Raw genomic sequence first — 16,086 nt, 5'->3', positions numbered from 1 at the left:
GGTAACCGATGTAACGGACGTTCCTCTCGACCAATCAGATCTATTTTCGGATCCCCATCAGCGAAACTGTAATGGAGAGGGCGTCCAATGAGGAAGGTCGGAGGTGGCGACGTGTTATACTTCACCCCCCCTATGGGTTTATTCAGAGTTAGTGCAAGATATTCAGTTCTAGGAGAGAGTGAACGGATAAGCGCCACACACACACCATTCCACTCCGTCATAGCACTGAACGGACTATCACGGATTCAATTAGATGCGTTCCAAAGATTGTGAATATTATTATTTTTGTCTTTCTCACATTTGCTCTATTTTTTTTTTAACACGAAATGAGGCGCAATTTCAATGGAGAGCCTCAGTGAAGTTGACACACGATGGGACAAGCAAACCGTGTGCGTTATTCTATCAGTGGGCGCTTTCAGCTAAACAGGTAGCGAGCCAAGCGGACTATTTTACCGTAGGCTACCACCGGCAACAACAAAAAATACGACTGATATTGGAGCTACCGGTGATGCAGAATGACTTCATGGTCCGAGGAACCCGCCGCTCGCCAATGATCAGCTGATTTTGTTTGTGGGAGAGGAGAATCAGCCGCAGTCGACATTATATGATCGACTGAAGGGAGCATCAACGCTTTTCATGTAAAGTTCAATGACAAAAAAACGAACTGTGAAACGTTTAGAAATATAATTAATTATTGTGTCTCTCCTCGCCGGTGCTGTTTTCTCTTTCCCTCACAGTCAACTGCCGTTATGTCAGTAGAACCAAAAGGCATTGCGCTTCACAGACTTGGACTTGAAGAAATCTAACGGCTGCGATCAATACCGATATCTTTACCAACCGGATTTAAAACAGGATATTCCAACTCTGAATAGGATTTGTATCGAATAGGAGAGGAGGCTTCTATGCACAGCCGCAATTTTGGGCATTAGAAGAACACGCATTCCAATTATCTCGCGCACTAAAGGGGATTTTATTTTGGATAACGGTAAGAATATTCAGAGCGCACTATTATGGAATAGATTAAAAAAATATATATTTATTGTTGCTGCCTATTTACAACGGTTAAATAATGGTGAAATTCATCCCGTTGAAATTCAAACACAGGGTATTTGATTCCATCCTACGTCCTATCAATCACAATAATTTAAGCGTAATGGATCTCGGCTGCCTGTAGCTCTCTGAAGTTACAACGGCGAGGTGCTTATAGAGAGGCGTTGAGGAATCGTTATGGGCATAATGTGTATAAGGTCTGGGGAGAAGAGGGCACAGACTTGAATGGCTGCTTGAGCGCTTGCTGCAGTATGATATTATCCTAAGGGCTTTTTTTGGGGGGGGGGGGGGATGTAACCGAAACAAGTGTCCAGGAACCAAAGAAGAGAGAGGAGATGGGTATAAATGGTAGATAACAACAATTAGATACCTTGAAGTTAGGTTAATGTTAAATGTATTAATCAAGGACACTGCGGATGCCATGTGTGTTTGAGATTAGATTTTATTTTGTAGCACCTTTGCTGTTGTCCGAGGGTATTATGATCGAATATAGGATATTTTAAAGTGATATTATGTTGGATTTTTTTTCTGTTGGATTTTTACGCATCTTTTCGAAATCACCACCCCTAAAAGTGTGAGCACCCCCGCCGCCCCCCCTGATCTGAGGCTTTACTGAAATAAATCTAATGCAAACTCTTTGTCTATTCATAGGGTTGTCCGTGTGTGGAAACTGCCCCTTCTTCAAATGCAAGATTTCACCAATCCATCACTCTGACATTCAACATTACATTGAAAGAAGAAGAGGAAGTGTTTAAAATCCACAAGGTCTGAAACAGTGTAACCACAGGACCGTTGTCACCATGGATCTAACAGACTTTTACTTGTTGGCTGCTCTCGTTGCCTGTTTTTGGATGGACCCTTCTATAGCCCAGGAACTGATCTATCCTATTAGAGAGGAACTGCAGGAAAACGTTCTCATTGGAAACATACCGAAGGACCTGAACGTCTCGCATACAAACGCTGCTACCGGAGCTAGCGCTAACCTGGTCTACAGGCTGGTGTCTAAAGCCGGCGACAACCCTCTGCTCAGAGTGCAGAGCAGCACGGGAGAGATATTTACGACCTCCAATCGCATCGACAGGGAGAGGCTCTGTCCCGGCCCCTCGTTCGAGGAGAACGAATGCTCCTTCGAGATCGAGGTGGTGATTTTACCCAACGACTACTTCAGATTGATAAAGATTAAGATCGTAGTCAAGGACACCAACGACAACGCTCCCATGTTCCCGTCTCCCGTCATCAACATCTCCATCCCGGAGAACACGCTGATCAACAGTCGTTTCGCCATCCCCTCCGCCACCGACCCCGACACCGGCCCCAACAGTGTACACAAGTACCAGCTGGTGAACGGGCAAAGCGCCTTCGGGTTGGACATCGTAGAGACGCCCGAGGGGGAGAAGTGGCCGCAGCTCATCGTTCAGCAGAACCTGGACAGGGAACAGAAGGACACGTACGTCATGAAGATCAAGGTGGAGGACGGCGGCATGCCACAGAAATCCAGCACCGCCATCCTCCAAGTCACCGTCACAGACGTTAACGATAACAAGCCGGTGTTCAGGGAGAACCAGATCGAGGTCCACATACCGGAGAACTCGCCAATAGGGACGTCCGTAGTCCAGCTACAGGCTACGGACGCAGACGTCGGGGCGAATGCCGAAATCAAATACATGTTCGGGACGCAGGTGTCCCCAGCTACCAAGAGACTATTTGCTTTAAACGGCACCACTGGCCTTATAACCGTACAGCGACCCCTCGATAGAGAGGAGACCGCCATACACAAGTTATCCGTGTTAGCGAGCGACGGCAGCTCCAGCCCAGCCAGAGCTACCGTAACTATAAACGTGACGGACGTGAACGACAATCCGCCAAACATCGATCTGAGATATATCATCAGTCCAATAAACGGCACCGTGTTCCTCTCGGAGAAAGACCCAATCAACACCAAGATAGCTTTGATCACCGTGTCGGACAAGGACACGGACGTCAACGGCAAGGTCATCTGTTTCATCGAGAAGGATGTCCCCTTTCACCTCAAAGCGGTGTACGACAACCAGTATCTACTAGAGACGTCGGCGCTGCTCGACTTTGAGGGGACCAAAGAGTACAACTTCAAAATCATAGCCTCCGACTCTGGCAAGCCGAGCTTGAACCAGACAGCGTTGGTAAGGGTGAGGCTGGAGGATGAAAATGACAACTCGCCGATCTTCAGCCATCCTGTCATCGAGCTGGCCGTCGTGGAGAACAACAAACGCAATCTCTTCCTCACGACTCTCAGCGCCACCGACGAGGACAGCGGGAAAAACGCGGAGATCGTCTACCAACTGGGCCCTAACGCCTCGTTCTTTGACCTGGACCGTAAAACCGGTGTCCTCACGGCCTCCCGGGTTTTCGATCGCGAGGACCAGGATCGGTTCCTCTTCACGGTAACGGCCCGAGACAACGGGACGCCTCCACTCCAGAGCCAGGCGGCAGTCATCGTGACAGTGCTCGACGAAAACGACAACAGCCCCAAGTTCACCCACAACCACTTCCAGTTCTTTGTGTCAGAGAACCTGCCCAAGTACAGCACGGTGGGTGTGATAACTGTCACAGACTCAGACGCCGGGGAAAATGCCGCCGTCACGCTTTCGATACTCAGCGACAACGAGAACTTTATCCTAGACCCGTACTCTGGAGTAATTAAGTCCAACGTGTCCTTTGACCGGGAGCAGCAGAGCTCCTACACCTTCGACGCCCGGGCGGTGGATAGCGGGCGGCCCCCATGTTCCTCGGCCGCCAAGGTGACCATCAATGTCATCGACGTAAACGACAACACCCCCATCGTCATCTACCCTCCTTCCAACACCTCCTTCAAACTGGTCCCCCTCTCGTCCATCCCTGGATCGGTGGTGGCCGAGGTCTTTGCTGTGGACGGTGACACAGGGATGAACGCAGAGCTCAAGTACACCATCGTTAGCGGCAACACCAAAGGTCTGTTCCGGATCGACCCTGTGACAGGAAACATCACCCTGGAGGAGAAGCCTGCTATCTCCGACATCGGCCTTCATCGGCTGGTCGTGAACATTAGCGACCTGGGCTACCCTAAGTCCCTGCACACCCTGGTGCTGGTGTTCCTCTACGTGAACGACACGGTCGGCAACGCCACGTTTATCTACGACCTCATTCGCCGCACCATGGAGACGCCCCTGGACAGGAACATCGGGGAGAGCGGTGAGACTTACCAGAGCGGAGATTATCTCACCATCATGATCGCCATCGTAGCCGGGGCGATGGTGGTGATTGTGGTGATCTTCGTGACAGTCCTGGTGCGCTGCCGTCACACCTCGCGGTTCAAGGCGGCCCAGAGAAAGAAGCAGGGCGCTGAGTGGATGTCTCCCAACCAGGAGAACAAGCAGAACAAGAAGAAGAAGCGTAAGAAAAGGAAGTCGCCTAAAAGCTCCCTCCTGAACTTTGTCACCATCGAGGAGAACAAGCCGGACGACCCGGCTCACGAGCCCATCAACGGCAACATCAGCCTGCCTGCCGAGCTGGAGGAGCCTGGCCACTTTGACTGGAACGCTGCTCCTACGACCACCTTCAAGCCTTCCAGTCCAGACCTGGCACGGCACTACAAGTCCGCTTCTCCGCAGTCCGCGTTCCACCTCAAAGCGGACACGCCGGTCTCCGTGAAGAAACACCACATGATTCAGGAGCTCCCTCTGGACAACACCTTCGTAGGGGGCTGTGATACTCTCTCCAAGAGATCCTCCACTAGTTCAGACCACTTCAGTGCCTCGGAGTGCAGTTCCCAGGGAGGATTCAAGACTAAGGGATCCGTACACCCGTCCAGACAGGTAAAAGATAACTTTTACTGGTCTATAAGTACTGCGTATAACTGCCCGGTCCAACAGTGCTGAGCTCCCTTCTACACTATACACTATAGCTGACATGGTCTTAACACCAATGAGAAAGGGGGGGAATCACCCCCTACTATAAGTCCCACTATAAGTCCCACTGTACCTTTTAAACCCCCCCCCCCAAAAAATCACATATATATGAATTCATGTATGACAATTGGTTAACTATAGACTGAACCAAACAAACAACATGCATACTATTAATTTTCCCTTTGCGTCTCCTCCCTACAGTCTCTTGCTGTTATTATGTTCCCCTTTTTATTTTTTTTAAAGTTATTTAAAAAGATATTTCAATCAAACATGTACCACGTGGGCAACTGTCTAAAGCCTTGTCAGATTCTACAGACACATGACCTTTTAAATGGGCCTCAGAAGGTTGAATGAGATAAATGGTGTCCTGCCTTCCAAACGGCCCCCTCTTATTCCCTTCGTAGTGCACTCCGTTTGACCAGGGTGAATAGGGGGAATAGGGTTCATAAGGGAATAGGGTCCAAAGGGCTCTGGTCAAAAGTAGTGAACTATAAAAAGGGAATGGGGCGGGGGGAGGCATTTGGGATGCGGACTAGATGGTGAAATTGATGTGTTGCAAAGATGCCTTTAAAAAAACATTTGTGAAAGAAACATTTTTTTCTCGCCTGTCTACTCAGCTCACCATTTTATCATTGATTATATTACGGAAACTTCTAGTACCACAACACCAGTAGGAGAAACATCTAGTACCACAACACCAGTAGGAGAAACATCTAGTACCACAACACCAGTAGGAGAAACATCTAGTACCACAACACCAGTAGGAGAAACATCTAGTACCACAACACCAGTAGGAGAAACATCTAGTACCACAACACCAGTAGGAGAAACATCTAGTACCACAACACCAGTAGGAGAAACATCTAGTACCACAACACCAGCAGGAGAAACATCTACTACCACAACACCAGTAGGAGAAACATCTACTACCACAACACCAGTAGGAGAAACATCTACTACCACAACACTAGTAGGATAAACATCTAGTTCCACAACACCAGTAGGAGAAACATCTAGTTCCACAACACCTGTAGGAGAAACATCTAGTACCACAACACCAGTAGGAGAAACATCTACTACCACAACACCAGCAGGAGAAACATCTACTACCACAACACCAGGAGGAGAAACATCTAGTACCACAACACCAGTAGGAGAAACATCTAGTACCACAACACACCAACAGAAGAAGTGAAACCACTCTGTATACATCTGAGTCTTCTAGAGACAACGACTGAGTTCTACTGATGCCTCCAGCTCGTGCCCCCCCCCCCCCCCCCCAATACGTTGACTCCTCCTCCTTTCCCCTCATGATGTTCTATAGGATTGTGTATTTACGCTATTAGTAGATCTGTATGTTTGTATATTGATACTACAGCAAAACACACAGTTGACACCGTTGACCTGCTTGAAGTCCAAAGTCAGAACCTTAATATAGGGCTTCTGGAATGTTTTTAAAACTCATTTGTTGATTATATCGATGTAGGAAACAATTCATTCATCTGAGCTGAAACTGACCGTAATTCTTCCCCCTCTCTCTACGTGAATCACTGTCATATCCTAGCAGAATAACTGTGTGTGTGTGTGTGTGTGTGCGTGTGCGTGCGTACATGTGTGTGTGTGTGTCTGTGTGCCCTTTACGGAACCTGATACACATCCAATTGAAAAAGGATTATTCAATAATGAGGACTCAGATTCCAACCTAATCCATGATGTGTTTTTATCAAAACCTTATTAATTTGTCCTGCTAATAAAACCCTCAATACAAACATGCTCTTCCTGATGTCATAGAGCTGGAGGAGGGGAGGAGGGGAGGAGGAGCCCACGCGGAGAGAAGGAGAGAGAGAGAGAGAGAGTCGCTGGATGATAGAGGGAAGGATAGAGAGAGGATTGGGGTGGGTGGGGTGATAGATGAATGGGGGAGGTACATCACCTGAAGAGGGCACTGTTGCTCTGCTTGCCATTCCCTGGCACTGAGCCAACCTGCACTAGTACCCCTAATGCGTTGGGAGGAGGAGAAGGAGAGAGATGGAGAGCAGTCTGTGTTTGTGGCTCTCTCCGATCCTCAGTGAAATACTCGTGCCTAATGCTTTGGGAGATGGGGGAGAGAGAGAGAGAGAGAGAGAGAGAGAGAGAGAGAGAGAGAGAGAGAGAGAGAGAGAGAGAGAGAGAGAGAGAGAGAGAGAGAGAGAGAGAGAGAGAGAAAGAGAGAGCCTAAGAGAGAGAGAGAGAGAGAGAGAGAGAGAGAGAGAGAGAGAGAGAGCAGACTGTGTTTGTGGCTCTCTCTTCTCTTTAATGAAATACTCATGCCTAATGCTTTGGGAGAGGGAGAGAGAGAGAGAGAGAGAGAGAGAGAGAGCGAGAGAGAGCGAGAGCGAGCAGACTGTTTGTGGCTTTCTCCTCTCTGATCCTCAGTGAAAAACTCATGCCTAACGACGTTGCTAAATGCACAGGCAGATTGATAATGACAGTCGAAGACGAATCACTGATAAGAGCTATCCGGGAAGAGAGAGAGAGCTCGTGTGCAGGGGCTGGATAGAGGGATGAGGGGGACGGTGTGACTCCTGTTGACGCATCACATCTCTGGGTTGACGCCTCAGAGGTTGTAAAAGAAAGATGGCAGACAAAAGAACCATTAAGGTCTGGTGTGTTGGTGTTGTCAGTGTTCTAAATCTCTGTAGTGGAGATGGAGGAGGCTGGGGGAGGTGAGGGGTGGTGGGGAGAGGTGGACGGAGATGGGGGTCAAGGGATGGTGGGGGGGAAGTTGGGGTGGGGGGGGGTAGAGGAGGCCATGGGAGGGGAGGGGTGTTGGGGTCATTTTTTCTGCTGAGAGCAGGTTCACTAGTAGGACACATTAAGTATGCCACTCTCTCTCTCTCTCACACACACACACACACACACACACACACACACACACACACACACACACACACACGTGAGGTATGACAGTGCAGTGGGGTAATTTCTAACCACTTCCTACAGTCGTCCCACAATTCATTATCAGATTCATTGTGATCAATATGTTTTAATAATTGATGCAGAGAAGCAGTGGCAGTTGTCCGTTGTGTCCTGACGTTGTACTGTGTGTGTTCTGTGTGTGTTCTGTGTGTATTCTGTGTGTGTTCTGTGTGTATTCTGTGTGTATTCTGTGTGTTTGTAGCCACAATACCTACAGTAGATAGTCTCTATCCCCAGCTAATGGATGAACACAGTGGCTCTGCAACGTGAGTGATCTCTCAGGATGTCTCACGGTGTCTCAGGATCTCTCAGGATGTCTCAGGATGTCTCAGGATGTCTCAGGATGTCCCAGGATGTCTCAGGATGTCCCAGGATGTCTCAGGATGTCTCAGGATGTCCCAGGATCTCCCAGGATGTCTCAGGATGTCTCATGATGTCTCAGGATGTCTCAGGACGTCTCAGGACGTCTCAGGATGTCCCAGGATGTCCCAGGATGTCTCAGGATGTCTCAGGATGTCTCAGATGTCTCAGGATCTCCCAGGATGTCTCAGGATGTCTCAGGATGTCCCAGGATGTCTCAGGACGTCTCAGGATGTCTCAGGATGTTGCTTTGGGTGTTGCTCAGGGCTGGGTGTTGCTCAGCCATATGGGCCCCTGTGCATTTAAAACTAGTTCACTATTATACAGACTAAGGGATCCACCAGACACCCTCCTCTCCTTTGTAAATGGTGCAGTGGAATGGACAATAACACACTATCTAGTTAGTGATCACAGCAGCCAACAGAAAGGCTTGTTTGGAATCAGCCCTAGAACAGCACCCTTGACTGACAACTTTAGGGGAGGGGCGGAGGGGGAGGGACGGATGGGCAGCGGGGGGGGGGGGGGGGGGGGGGGGGGGTAGGGAATAGGGTTCTATAGGGCTCTGGTCTAAAGTAGTGCACTATGTAGGGAATAGGGTTATATAGGGCTCTGGTCTAAAGTAGTGCACTATGTAGGGAATAGGGTTCTATAGGGCTCTGGTCTAAAGTAGTGTACTATATAGGGAATAGGGTTCTATAGGGCTCTGGTCTAAAGTAGTGCACTACATAGGGAATATTTTTCCATATGGGACACTTCCCTGGTTATTTTTGACTCCTGTTCTAGAAGGTTTTAAAGGTGTTTGTGATTGCAGGGCTTTAAATGAGTCTATGAAGTAGTGTAGGGAACATTTAATTTATTGATTCAGCTGCACATCTGGTTCTCACACACAGACGTTGACTCAACAGGGTTCTCACCTGCACTGGTCGCACACCTTATAATAAACCTTATAATAAACCTTATAATAAACTCTATAATAAACCTTATAATAAACCTTATAATAAACCTTATAATAAACCTTATAATAAACCTTTTAATAAACTCTATAATAAACCTTCTAATAAACCTTTTAATAAACCTTTTAATAAACCTTATAATAAACCTTATAATAAACCTTCTAATAAACCTTCTAATAAACCTTCTAATAAACCTTCTAATAAACCTTTTAATAAACCTTTTAATAAACCTTTTAATAAACCTTATAATAAACCTTATAATAAACCTTATAATAAACCTTATAATAAACCTTTTAATAAACCTTATAATAAACCTTTTAATAAACCTTATAATAAACCTTATAATAAACCTTATAATAAACCTTCTAATAAACCTTCTAATAAACCTTCTAATAAACCTTCTAATAAACCTTTTAATAAACCTCATAATAAACCTTTTAATAAACCTTATAATAAACCTTATAATAAACCTTATAATAAACCTTTTAATAAACCTTATAATAAACCTTATAATAAACCTTATAATAAACCTTATAATAAACCTTTTAATAAACCTTATAATAAACCTTATAATAAACCTTATAATAAACCTTATAATAAACCTTTTAATAAACCTTCTAATAAACCTTTTAATAAACCTTTTAATAAACCTTATAATAAACCTTATAATAAACCTTATAATAAACCTTATAATAAACCTTTTAATAAACCTTATAATAAACCTTTTAATAAACCTTATAATAAACCTTATAATAAACCTTTTAATAAACTCTACAGCCGTTGGCTTGTATTCACAGAGTGACGCGTTGGATCGCATGGCCTTTTACCTCATATTCGTTTGGGCTGGTGGGGGACCTGATCCCAAATCAGAACCCCTACTCTGAGACACTGTGTGAATCCAGGCTTTTTATCCCAAATCAGAACCACACACTCTGAGACGCTGTGTGAATCCAGGCCTTTGATCTCAAATCAGAACCCCTACTCTGAGACGCTGTGTGAATCCAGGCCTTTGATCCCAAATCAGAACCCCTACTCTGAGATGCTGTGTGAACCCAGGCATTTGATCCCAAATCAGAACCCCTACTCTGAGACGCTGTGTGAATCCAGGCCTTTGATCCCAAATCAGAACCCCTACTCTGAGACGCTGTGTGAATCCAGGCCTTTGATCCCAAATCAGAACCCCTACTCTGAGACGCTGTGTGAATCCAGGCCTTTAATCCCAAATCAGAACCACACACTCTGAGACGCTGTGTGAATCCAGGCCTTTGATCCCAAATCAGAACCCGTACTCTGAGACGCTGTGTGAATGCAGGCCTTTAATCCCAAATCAGAACCTGTACTCTGAGACGCTGTGTGAATCCAGGCCTTTAATCCCAAATCAGAACCCCTACTCTGAGACGCTGTTTGAATCCAGGCCTTTGATCCCAAATCAGAGCCCCTACTCTGAGATGCTGTGTGAACCCAGGCCTTTGATCCCAAATCAGAACCCCTACTCTGAGACGCTGTGTGAATCCAGGCCTTTCATCCCAAATCAGAACCCCTACTCTGAGACGCTGTGTGAATCCAGGCCTTTGATCCCAAATCAGAACCCCTACTCTGAGACGCTGTGTGAATCCAGGCCTTTGATCCCAAATCAGAACCATTACTCTGAGACGCTGTGTGAATCCAGGCCTTTGATCCCAAATCAGAACCCCTATTCTGAGACGCTGTGTGAATCCAGGCCTTTGATCCCAAATCAGAACCCCTACTCTGAGACGCTGTGTGAATCCAGGCCATTGATGAAGGAACCCAACAGTTCTCATATCACTGTCTGTTAGTCAAGACAGCTGACTAGCAATATCTAGTGAGGTTGGTGGTCTTGTGATGCCAAGGTCATGGGTTCAAATCCCAACACGGACAATATATACATGCTAAACGTGTAGCTATGCATATATTCACTGTAAGTCAACATTAAACCCACATAATATTAATAGTGAACAATATTAAACCCACAGAATGTTAATTGTGAACAACATTAAACCCACAGAATATTAATAGTGAACAACATTATACCCACAGAATATTAATAGTGAACAACATTAAACCCACAGAATATTAATAGTGAACAATATTAAACCCACAGAATATTAATAGTGAACAATATTAAACCCACAGAATATGGTCTAAAGTAGTGCACTACAGAGGGTAGTAGGGTGCTATTTGGGATGCTACTGAGCCATCCTTCCTTGACTACATTAAAAAGATACGATTAGAGGAGGTACAGTTCCCTCCCTCCCTCCCTCCCTCCCTCCCTCCCTCCCTCCCTCCCTCCCTCCCTCCCTGCCTCCCTCCCTGTCCCTCCTCCCTCCCTCCCTCCCTGCCTCCATGTCTCCCTGCCTCCATGTCTCCCTGCCTCCCTGTCTCCCTGTCTCCCTGCCTCCCTGCCTCCCTGCCTCCTTCCCTCCTAAGGATCGGAGCGAACCGACTGGGGCCAAGTTTGAAAAGATTAATGGGATATGACAATGTTTCACCTGAGGGAAAAGTTTTTTTGCAATATCTTCTGAGTTGTGCTGATGTGGAGAGGAGTGATAGAGAGTGGAGAGGAGCGAGAGAGAGAAGAGAAGAGAGAGCTGCTGAGAGAGCAGAGAGAGCAGAGAGAGAGAGCAGAGAGAGCAGAGAGAGAGAGCAGAGAGAGCAGCGAGAGAGAGCAGAGAGAGAGGAGAGCAGAGAGAGCAAAGAGAGCAGAGAGAGAGAGCAGAGAGAGAGGAGAGCAGAGAGAGCAGAGAGAGAGAGCAGAGAGAGCTGCTGAGAGAGCAGAGAGAGCAGAGAGAGAGAGCAGAGAGAGAGGAGAGCAGAGAGAGCAGAGAGAGCAGAGAGAGAAGAGAAGATAGCACTGCAGAGAGAGCAGAGAGAGCAGAGAGAGCAGAGAGGAGAAGAGAGGAGAGGAGAGGAGAGGAGAGGAGAGGAGAGGAGAGGAGAGGAGAGGAGAGGAGAGGCTCAATCTGGTAGCCTGTTATATCTTTACATTCTTCATCCACATTACTTCTGACTGCCTGACTGCCTGACTGCCTGACTGCCTGACTGGGTGACTGGGTGACTGGTCGACTGCCTGACTGGGTGACTGGGTGACTGGGTGACTGGCTGACTGGGTGACTGGGTGACTGCCTGACTGGGTGACTGCCTGACTGCCTGACTGGGTGACTGCCTGACTGGGTGACTGCCTGACTGCCTGACTGCCTGACTGGGTGACTGCCTGACTGCCTGACTGAGTGACTGCCTGACAGCCTGACTGGGTGACTTCCTGACTGCCTGACTGGGTGACTGGGTGACTGCCTGACTGCCTGACTGCCTGACTTGGTGACTGCCTGACTGCCTGACTGGGTGACTGGGTGACTGCCTGACTGCCTGACTGGGTGACTGCCTGACTGCCTGACTGGGTGACTGGGTGACTGCCTGACTGGGTGACTGGGTGACTGCCTGACTGGGTGACTGCCTGACTGCCTGACTGGGTGACTGCCTCACTGCCTGACTGGGTGACTGCCTGACTGCCTGACTGGGTGACTGCCTGACTGGGTGACTGGGTGACTGCCTGACTGCCTGACTGCCTGACTGGGTGACTGGGTGACTGCCTGACTGCCTGACTGGGTGACTGCCTGACTGCCTGACTGGGTGACTGGGTGAGTGCCTGACTGGGTGACTGCCTGACTGCCTAACTGGGTGACTGCGTGCCTGCCTGGCTGGGTGACTGCCTGACTGCCTGACTGCCTGACTGGGTGACTGCCTGACTGGGTGACTGGGTGACTGCCTGACTGCCTGACTGGGTGACTGGGTGACTGCCTGACTGGGTGACTGGGTGACTGCCTGACTGCCTGACTGCCTGACTGCCTGACTGGGTGACTGGGTGACTGCCTGACTGCCAGACTGCCTGACTGGGTGACTGCCTGACTGGGTGACTGCCTGACTGCCTGACTGGGTGACTGCCTGACTGCCTGAATCGGTGACTTCCTGCCTGCCTGACTGCCTGACTGGGTGACTGCCTGACTGCCAGCCTGCCTGACTGGGTGACTGCCTGACTGGGTGACTGCCTGACTGGGTGACTTCCTGACTGGGTGACTGCCTGACTGCCTGACTGGGTGACTGCCTGACTGGGTGACTGCCTGACTGCCTGACTGGGTGACTGCCTGACTGACTGCCTGACTGGGTGACTGCCTGACTGACTGCTGGCAGACATCATGTTTCCTGTATGTACAGTAAGGGCTGGCTTTTCAAGGACGTTTTAGGACATAAAACGATAAAAAACATTTGTCTGATTGAGTTAATCTGCTGTATGAGTGAACGATGTACTGGAGTGATAGCTTTCTGTAAAGAGGAGATAGTTTAACAACTTAGTTTTAATTAAACAACTAAAACGTTTCACTTGTGTCTCTGAAGCATATCCTGTTCAATGCAAACTGCTGTGTCATGACTGCTGTAGTGTAGAGGCCTGTTGTACTGTATCACTGGAGCAGATGGAGACTGCTGTCTGCTGTAGTGTAGAGGCCTGTTGTACTGTATCACTGGAGCAGATGGAGACTGCTGTCTGCTGTAGTGTAGAGGCCTGTTGTACTGTATCACTGGAGCAGATGGAGACTGCTGTCTGCTGTAGTGTAGAGGCCTGTTGTACTGTATCACTGGAGCAGATGGAGACTGCTGTCTGTTGTAGTGTAGGCCTGTTGTACTGTATCACTGGAGCAGATGGAGACTGCTGTGTCATGTCTGCTGTAGTGTAGAGGCCTGTTGTACTGTATCACTGGAGCAGATGGAGACTGCTGTCTGTTGTAGTGTAGGCCTGTTGTACTGTATCACTGGAGCAGATGGAGACTGCTGTGTCATGACTGCTGTAGTGTAGAGGCCTGTTGTACTGTATCACTGGAGCAGATGGAGACTGTTGTCTGCTGTAGTGTAGAGGCCTGTTGTACTGTATCACTGGAGCAGATGGAGACTGCTGTCTGTTGTAGTGTAGAGGCCTGTTGTACTGTATCACTGGAGCAGATGGAGACTGCTGTCTGTTGTAGTGTAGAGGCCTGTTGTACTGTATCACTGGAGCAGATGGAGACTGCTGTCTGTTGTAGTGTAGAGGCCTGTTGTACTGTATCACTGGAGCAGATGGAGACTGCTGTCTGCTGTAGTGTAGAGGCCTGTTGTACTGTATCACTGGAGCAGATGGAGACTGCTGTCTGTTGTAGTGTAGAGGCCTGTTGTACTGTATCACTGGAGCAGATGGAGACTGCTGTCTGCTCTAGTGTAGAGGCCTGTTGTACTGTATCACTGGAGCAGATGGAGACTGCTGTGTCATGACTGTTGTAGTGTAGAGACCTGTTGTACTGTATCACTGGAGCAGGTGGAGACTGTTGTCTGCTGTAGTGTAGAGGCCTGTTGTACTGTATCACTGGAGCAGATGGAGACTGCTGTGTCATGACTGCTGTAGTGTAGGCCTGTTGTACTGTATCACTGGAGCAGATGGAGACTGCTGTCTGTTGTAGTGTAGAGGCCTGTTGTACTGTATCACTGGAGCAGATGGAGACTGCTGTGTCATGACTGCTGTAGTGTAGAGGCCTGTTGTACTGTATCACTGGAGCAGATGGAGACTGCTGTCTGCTGTAGTGTGGAGGCCTGTTGTACTGTATCACTGGAGCAGATGGAGACTGCTGTCTGCTGTAGTGTAGAGGCCTGTTGTACTGTATCACTGGAGCAGATGGAGACTGCTGTCTGCTGTAGTGTAGAGGCCTGTTGTACTGTATCACTGGAGCAGATGGAGACTGCTGTGTCATGACTGTTGTAGTGTAGAGGTGGAGACTGTTGTCTGCTGTAGTGTAGAGGCCTGTTGTACTGTATCACTGGAGCAGATGGAGACTGTAGTGTGCCTGTGTCATGTCTGTTGTAGTGTAGAGGCCTGTTGTACTGTATCTCTGGAGCAGGTGGAGACTGCTGTGTCATGACTGCTGTAACGTAGGCCTGTTGTACTGTATCACTGGAGCAGATGGAGACTGCTGTGTCATGACTGCTGTAGTGTAGGCCTGTTGTACTGTATCACTGGAGCAGGTGGAGACTGCTGTCTGCTGTAGCGTAGGCCTGTTGTACTGTATCACTGGAGCAGATGGAGACTGCTGTGTCATGACTGCTGTAGTGTAGGGGCCTGTTGTACTGTATCACTGGAGCAGGTGGAGACTGTTGTCTGCTGTAGTGTAGAGGCCTGTTGTACTGTATCACTGGAGCAGATGGAGACTGCTGTGTCATGTCTGTTGTAGTGTAGAGGCCTGTTGTACTGTATCTCTGGAGCAGGTGGAGACTGCTGTGTCATGACTGCTGTAACGTAGGCCTGTTGTACTGTATCACTGGAGCAGATGGAGACTGCTGTGTCATGACTGCTGTAGTGTAGGCCTGTTGTACTGTATCACTGGAGCAGATGGAGACTGCTGTCTGCTGTAGCGTAGAGGCCTGTTGTACTGTATCACTGGAGCAGATGGAGACTGCTGTGTCATGTCTGCTGTAGTTTAGGCCTGTTGTACTGTATCACTGGAGCAGATGGAGACTGCTGTCTGCTGTAGTGTAGGCCTGTTGTACTGTATCACTGGAGCAGATGGAGACTGCTGTCTGCTGTAGCGTAGAGGCCTGTTGTACTGTATCACTGGAGCAGATGGAGACTGCTGTCTGTTGTAGTGTAGAGGCCTGTTGTACTGTATCACTGGAGCAGATGGAGACTGCTGTCTGCTGTAGCGTAGAGGCCTGTTGTACTGTATCACTGGAGCAGATGGAGACTGCTGTGTCATGTCTGCTGTAGTTTAGGCCTGTTGTACTGTATCACTGGAGCAGATGGAGACTGC

General features: G+C 48.2%; 1 protein-coding gene across 1 annotated transcript; it reads left to right on the top strand.

Moving 5' to 3' along the window:
* Positions 1 to 229: 229 nt before the first annotated feature.
* On the top strand, positions 230 to 8,365 carry LOC139413984 (protocadherin-9-like). The gene is made up of 3 exons (XM_071161869.1): positions 230 to 985; positions 1,702 to 4,880; positions 8,234 to 8,365. The coding sequence occupies exons 2-3, from the start codon at positions 1,851 to 1,853 to the stop codon at positions 8,363 to 8,365; spliced, it is 3,162 nt and encodes a 1,053-aa protein (XP_071017970.1). The 5' UTR covers positions 230 to 985; positions 1,702 to 1,850.
* Positions 8,366 to 16,086: the final 7,721 nt, after the last annotated feature.

This window comes from Oncorhynchus clarkii, chromosome 7 (genome assembly GCF_045791955.1).
Source record: "Oncorhynchus clarkii lewisi isolate Uvic-CL-2024 chromosome 7, UVic_Ocla_1.0, whole genome shotgun sequence".
In the NCBI taxonomy this organism is placed as follows: domain Eukaryota; kingdom Metazoa; phylum Chordata; class Actinopteri; order Salmoniformes; family Salmonidae; genus Oncorhynchus; species Oncorhynchus clarkii.
The sequence above is the reverse complement of the archived record's forward strand: the minus strand, read 5'-3'. Positions and strand labels throughout refer to the sequence as shown.